Raw genomic sequence first — 6,555 nt, forward strand, 5'->3', positions numbered from 1 at the left:
CGTCGTCGTCGGGTGGTGGCGCCGTTGCCAGGCACGTGAAGTACTCAAGTTCTGAGCTGCGTACGGACGTGAACACGGGTAGCGCCACTCGAGCCAGCGGAGCGTCGATGCTCGCCAAGTCGACGAGGTAGAGCTTCGGCCACATGTGGGCCACCATGCTCGGTCGCGCCAGCAGCTCCAAGATTGCCGCCAGTGGTGCGTCCAGTGCGGCAGGTGGCAGCGCATACAGAAAGGCGACGACGTCGCGTGGTGACTCGAGGCACTGAACAATCAAGGTGAGGGCTTGCGGAAGGTCCATGGCCATCGTGGTCGCGGGACACGTGTGTTGGTCGACGCCATCGTGGCTGTCAATGTTGCAAAATCAAAATAGATTTCCTTGCGCTGAAACTGGTGGTGGTGTTTTGAGCACCGGCCCATTGTTTTTTCGAGGTTTAGCTCGATGGCATTTGAATGCAGCGTCGATCGACAAAGCATTTTACAACCCTACCCGCGCTCTCATTCGAGTCCGAGGTGCCACCTTTTGCATCACGTCGTCCAATCGCCAGAGTGTCTTTTGTGACAGAAGACACTCTGGCGCCGGTCGGTGACAGCGCCCACTCCACGCGCCTAAGGTCAGGCTCGCGCAAAGAGACTAGAGCCGACAGGGCTGCAAGGACAAGCGCCGCATTCTCGCCATGGAAGTCGTCAAGGCTGAGGTGCTCCCACGTGTGAACGAACGAGCCAGGTCGCGTCAGCCGCAGCTTGGTTGCCGCCAACGACGCCGGTGGAAACGTCTTTAGAAAGCCGATGGCATCACGAGGCGACTGGGGGCACTGGGCGATCGAAGTGAGGACGTGCGGAAGGCTCAGCACGGTCGCAGCCACAGTACAAGCGCTTGGCTGCCATGCTTGACAACTAAGCGAATGCAAACGTACGAGCACATGACGTTGGGCCAATCAAATACCGGCACGCTGGCGTCATTTGCACTTGGGACTGGCGTGAGGTCCGCGAGATCGTCGCGGGTCGTGTGGCGCTTCTTGAAAGGCGGCTCGGTGACGAGATTGGCGTCATCGGGTGGCCAAGCCACGGTGCACCCAAGACGACACCCAATGACATTGTATGTGTAGGCTAGAGTTACGACCACCGATAGCGTCATATTCGTTATCGTCGAGCTACGACTCGGCCAAAACGGCAAACGGGTCGTTGCCAGAGTCCGTCGCTGGCGTGTACTCGATGACGTTCAAGATTCTCTGGAGCCGCTCGGGTCCAAAAAGCGACGTGAGGAACGCGCAGACCATGTCCATGCCTGCCGTGACGCCCGAGCTCGTCCAGACGTTGCCGTCGACGACCCAGCGCGCGTGTTTGACCCACTGCACGCGGCCGTCACCGAGCACTTGAATCTCGCGAAATGCGACCTTGTTGGTCGTCGCGCGCTTTCCGTCCAAGAGGCCACACGCCGCGAGGAAGCCCGAGCCTGTGCAGACGCTCAGAACGTACTGCGCACGGGAGCTGTGGTGCTTGATGAAATCCTGGTAGGCAGCATCGTGGAAGAGGCTGCGGCAGCCCTTGCCGCCTGCTTAAACTGTGTATGTCTGCACAACAAAGTCGCGTGAGTGTACCTGGTACGAGGAGGACGTCGAGCGCTGGCGCTGACGCAAACGAGTAGCTGGCAACAATCGGGCAGCCGCCGGTGGGCGGCCGCGAGTACAAGGTGCCGGCCTCGCGCGCGATGAGGATCGTCTCGATACCGTCTTCGAGCTGCTCGAAAAACTGAAGTGGGCCTAGCAGGATGGAGATGTTGTCATGTGGGTGCAGAGAGAGGACAATATGGGGCACGTACCTGCAATGTCCAAGGTCGCAAAGCCCGGAAAGACGAGGATGCCCACGACGAGTTTGCCGTGCGTCGCCATCCTGTCGACTGCCAAAAGAATGGCGATCTGCCATCAATGCACTTGATGTTTGTATATCATACAGCGATGCCGTTTCGCGTATCTTTTGCTCGAATGGGTTTCTTAGCGTTATTTAACAGCTACGATGCTGTAGGTGGGAGGACGTTGCACGGTGACCGTGCTCTGCGCTCTCTTGGTGACGACTAGGACATCATGTCGGCTTATCAATGGATGAACCACTACATCGAACATGTCGTACCCACCGACATCACTAATAGATGGGTCCCGAGCCCTAGACCTAAACCTAAACCTACACAACAGAGCGCGACCACCCTGCTTCAACAAAACACGTCGTGAGCTCTGTGCACATGGCACACCACACTATTCTCTAGCAACGTGACGTTAAATACTGCGTTTTCTACTGCACTGATCGCCTAGTCGGCGTACGAGCCTCGGTGCCACGCGACAAGTCGACGCCGACGATCTCGACTTGACGCTGCACCCACGTCGGCGGTACAACGACGTCGGACCGAACATCCGCAAGAATCGGACCCACGGGAAACGACCGCAGCGCGACGGGCCACCGCGCATCGTCGACACCCACCACGTAATCACTCGGGATGTTGGCGTGTCCTTCGTGGGCCTTGAATTGTGTGAGCGCCACCGCCCACATGGCCCAGTTGACAGAGACGGTGCCATCGATCACGATCACGTCGCTTTCTGCTACCAACGGCGGACTGGTCACGTCCGGTGCGTCATCACTGCTGACGAGCTCCCACTCGAATGATAGCGCCTCGAGCTGCCGGCGCTTGTCGTACGGCAGAACCGCTCGCGGCACTTGTCGGAGCCACGACACAACGCTGCCCAGTGGCATGCCGCCCGGCCAAAACGCATCGTCGATCTCGGTCGGCTCGACATGATTTTGCAACACGCGCAAGTGGCCGTGGCGGGCGTAGTAGGCTGTGAGCGCATGCACCTTGGTCGACCACCGACGCTCGATGTCGAGCGAGAAACGGCGCAGGGTCTCGCGCTGCGTCTTTGAAGCAAAATCATCGTGGACCTCCAGCAGCGTCAACAGGTAGCCTAGCGTCTGCCCGACGACCGACTTTGGCCATTGGGACGACGACGTCAACACAAAGGCGTCGGGCCAGCCCATCGTCGCCTTCCACTGCTCAAATCCTTGACCAATAGCTGGCCAGGCCGCGGCGACGTCCGGGTCCCAGATGAAACCAATGTCGTTCAAGGTCGCGCGCTGGAATGCCGAGAGGAGCGCGCCGTCATGTCGAAGGCTGGCGACGACGGCGCCGAGGCGGAGACCCCAGAGCTTGCGCGGCCACCCATTCTCGCTGTGGGGCACGACAAAGCCCCGGTCGACGAGCGTGTTGTTCTTGCAGCAGCGCTTGTAGATCCGGAGGCTAAGGACGTGCCGGTCAAACGCGGTTTCTTGGTCGCTGGCGTCCGCAAACGGGTCCGAGAGCTTGGCGGCGACGCGGTGGATCTCGCCGTGGGTCATCGTTTGGAGGCCGAGGTAGTGCCCGAGCCGGAGGCCGCGCATCGCTACTGGCCACGCCACGTCGTCGTCGGCCATGGGCACGACGTATGAAAGAGGCACGAGGTCGTGTCCGTAGAGGCTCGCAAACACGGCCTTGGCAGCCATGACATTGGCCCAGGACGTTGACGTGTTGAAGGTAAAGCGAACGCGCTCGAGCTCCTCTTGTCGGTGCGTGGGTAGCTGGATACAGACGAGCCAGACGCGCATGGCGACTTCGCCGAGCGGAATCCCGTCGTAGTTGGCCGACCACGACGGCAAGGACGCGTCGGCCTTGCGCTTGCGGCGCGCGCTCTTAATGACGTACTCGATCGGCACATTCGCTGCGCCGTAGTGCTCGCAGTATCTCGTCAACATGGCGAGGACGTCGGCCCAGAGCGGCACGTCGTACACGGCCCCGAGCGCGAGCGCGGTGCGGAGCTGCGGGTTGGCAGCATGTACGCGTGCACGTCGAGCGTGTGGGCTGCCTGCGCCAAGTCGATGCCCCACGCCGCTCTTGGCCACGAGTCGTCGTGCTCTGGTACGGGCCAGTTCGCAGGCACGTACACGTGGCCGTACAGCTCGCGGTATCGGGCGAGCGCGGAGAGCACGACGGACCACGAGACCATGATCCTGCTGCGCGACCGGGCCCATGAAGCACCGGGCGCCGGGCGGGCGTCTACGTGACACCACACGAAGCCAAGGCCCTCGAGGCGCGTTTCCACGGCCGGATCGAGCTGGCAACTGGCGGCGCGGAGGATCGTGACGGCGGCGCCGAGCGGCTTGGACCGCAGCGTCATGGGCCACGGCTCGGCGTCGGGCACGACGTAGTCGCGAGGAACGTAGCTGTGGCCGTGCAGGCGGCGGTAGATGGCGAGGCCAAGAAGCCGCTCGGCTATCTTGGGCAGCGTCGCCGGGTCCACTGCAATGTCTACGCTCGCCAAGCCCGATAAGGAGAGCATCCTTCCGAGAACGGGTTGGGTAAAGCCCGCAATGTGCCATCCATGCACTTGATGTGTCTATGCCATACACATAACAAGTATCGCGTATCTTTTGATTCGAATGCGGTTTTGAACGTTATTTAACATTGTGGAGCGATGGGGTTCACTGTGCATGTGCAGGCCTTGGACGCGGTCGAGGTATGCAAGCACAATGTCAAAAGTCGTTTGGTCAAACTCAATCCGGTGGAAGCGGAGCGTCTCGAGGTGCGGCCACGTCCATGTTGTTGTGACGAACGGAACAGTTTTGATGTCGCGGTCGGCCAACGAGAGATGCCGCAGGGCGTTCATCGGTGGGAAAGCATAGACGTTTTCGTTGAAAACCAGCTTGTGAGCTTGGCGCCATCCACAAGACACAACAACCAATATCTTGGGGCAACATGAGGTCGATCTTGGCAGCCGCCACTGCGCACTTGTCCAGCCCCACCTCGGAGAGGTGCAACCGTCTTTCCTCCCTTCCCGAGCATCTGACGAGAATGATCGTGATGCACCCACACTGATGGGCTTCTGAAGAAAGGGCAGCACAACGCACGGCCTGCTGCAAGTAAGAACCCAGCGTCTGGACAAAAGATGAACAATCTTGGACATGATTATTGTTTCAACTTGATACAAATACAACGTGATGCGCCACCTGCTAGCAACTCTCTGACGGCTTCATACGCTTGGTCGGCGGGCCGTCTTCATCGGCGCCATCGTCGTCCTCGTCCGAGGCGTGCTTGTTCTGCTCGCCGAGGAACTCGCGAAGCCGTGCAATCTTGGCCAGCGTGCGCGCGCGGTGCCCGGGCCGCACCTCCTCGGGGTCATGGTCACGGTTGTCGAGTCGCTTACGAAACGTCGCCACGCACACGTTTGGGTAAATGTCATGCGACGTGATCGCAACCTCGAGCCGCATCGGAAGGTGCGCTGCAAACGCTTCCAGGGTCGTGCACCACGTGCTTCTCGAGTCCTCGTACCACTCGATGTGCCACTCGCTGTCGGTTGGCGACTTGAGGAACGCCTCAAAGCGTCGGCAGTCGCGGCAGCACGGCGTGAGCACGACGTTCGTGATGGCCAAGCTTCGCGCGTCGCGGTCGTCGGTGGCCAGCACGGGGAGCATCGCCGTCGCGAGCTGTCGTTGGCTCGCCAGCGCCAAGCCAAGGCACGAGGCTTCTGCAGCAGCGGCCACAGAAAGGCGTGGTGCAGCGCCAGCGTCCCACCGATCACTTCGACGACCGATGTGAGGAATCCGTCAATAAGCGTTGGCCACCAGTGTTGCGTGAACAGGACAAGACGGGCCGTCGAGCTCGCTACGTCGCGCCATCCACGCGTCTCGATCGAAACGTTGGCCTGGATGGCCTTGAGCATCGTCGTGGCCATGACCGAGTGCACAGGCTCCTCCAATACGACGGCGTCGTCGTCCAGCGTCTCCAAGAACACCGCCATCGCATCCAATGTCATGTCGCCCCACATCGTCGCCAGTGTTGTCAGCGTCGATGCGTCCAAAGCACCGATGGCCTGGAGGACGTGCAGGACGGCGCTGGCGGTGGCCGCGTCGACGGCGCCGATCGGAGCGATATGGAGCATCGAGCACAGCAGGGCTTCGCACCACGGGACACGGGTGGGCAGGAGAGCATGCAGCGCCGGCGCCACGACACTCTGCGGATGAAAGAGCGCGGCATGATCCGTGACGAGCGTCCTCAAGCGGTGCTCCGACATGTCCTGGACATAGGCTTCCAGGCGTAGCCCGTCGCGGAGGAGGCTGCACATGAGCTCGAGTGTAGTACTGCCGGTGCGCTCAATGTCGATGGGCGAGAAGAGGATGATGTGGGCCTCGACGATCGCAGCACGGGCGTCGGGGCGTGTGAGGCGCGGGCACAGAGGCGCGAGCGAGACACCGGCCAAGCTCGCGAGGAGCCGACAGCCCATCGCAACGCTGCCCCACGTGTCGCGCTTCCAGCAGTGCATGAGCCCGTGCAACGACGGGACGAGCGACTCGAAGCGGTCGAGCGCGGCGTGGATGCTGGGTGCCATGACGACCAAGTGCGCGGGCGCAACGCGGAAGCTGAGCGTGTGCCAGAGCTTTTCGATGAGATGGACGTCTCCGAAGGCGTGAAGCTGGCGGGCGAGTGTTGCCGTGGAAGCCCACATCTCGCGGGTTGCGACCATAGCATCACACGCATCG

The 6,555-nt window shown here is 61.2% G+C and overlaps 2 protein-coding genes across 2 annotated transcripts; both read right to left on the bottom strand.

Annotated features, from left to right (window-relative positions):
* Window positions 1-1,101: 1,101 nt before the first annotated feature.
* Window positions 1,102-1,903, bottom strand: SPRG_14223 (hypothetical protein). The gene is made up of 3 exons (XM_012353845.1): window positions 1,820-1,903; window positions 1,599-1,760; window positions 1,102-1,552 (listed from the first exon to the last, which is right to left on the bottom strand). The coding sequence occupies exons 1-3, from the start codon at window positions 1,887-1,889 to the stop codon at window positions 1,152-1,154; spliced, it is 633 nt and encodes a 210-aa protein (XP_012209235.1). The 5' UTR covers window positions 1,890-1,903; the 3' UTR covers window positions 1,102-1,151.
* A 383-nt stretch (window positions 1,904-2,286) lies between these two features.
* On the bottom strand, window positions 2,287-4,358 carry SPRG_14224 (hypothetical protein; the record flags this gene model as incomplete). Its single annotated transcript, XM_012353846.1, has 2 exons — window positions 2,287-3,837; window positions 3,867-4,358. The coding sequence occupies 2 exons, from the start codon at window positions 4,356-4,358 to the stop codon at window positions 2,287-2,289; spliced, it is 2,043 nt and encodes a 680-aa protein (XP_012209236.1).
* Window positions 4,359-6,555: the final 2,197 nt, after the last annotated feature.

The sequence above is a fragment of the Saprolegnia parasitica genome, assembly GCF_000151545.1.
Source record: "Saprolegnia parasitica CBS 223.65 unplaced genomic scaffold supercont2.137, whole genome shotgun sequence".
In the NCBI taxonomy this organism is placed as follows: Eukaryota; Oomycota; class Saprolegniomycetes; order Saprolegniales; family Saprolegniaceae; genus Saprolegnia; species Saprolegnia parasitica.

Bases quoted from the DNA above. Each gene is read 5' to 3' on its own strand.
- SPRG_14223 (XM_012353845.1), bottom strand. From the start codon at position 1,889: ATGGCGACGCACGGCAAACTCGTCGTGGGCATCCTCGTCTTTCCGGGC. The intron at 1,761-1,819 runs GTACGTGCCCCA...CCATCCTGCTAG, and splicing joins TGCGACCTTGGACATTGCAG to GCCCACTTCAGTTTTTCGAG. The intron at 1,553-1,598 runs GTACACTCACGC...CAGTTTAAGCAG, and splicing joins CGACGTCCTCCTCGTACCAG to GCGGCAAGGGCTGCCGCAGC.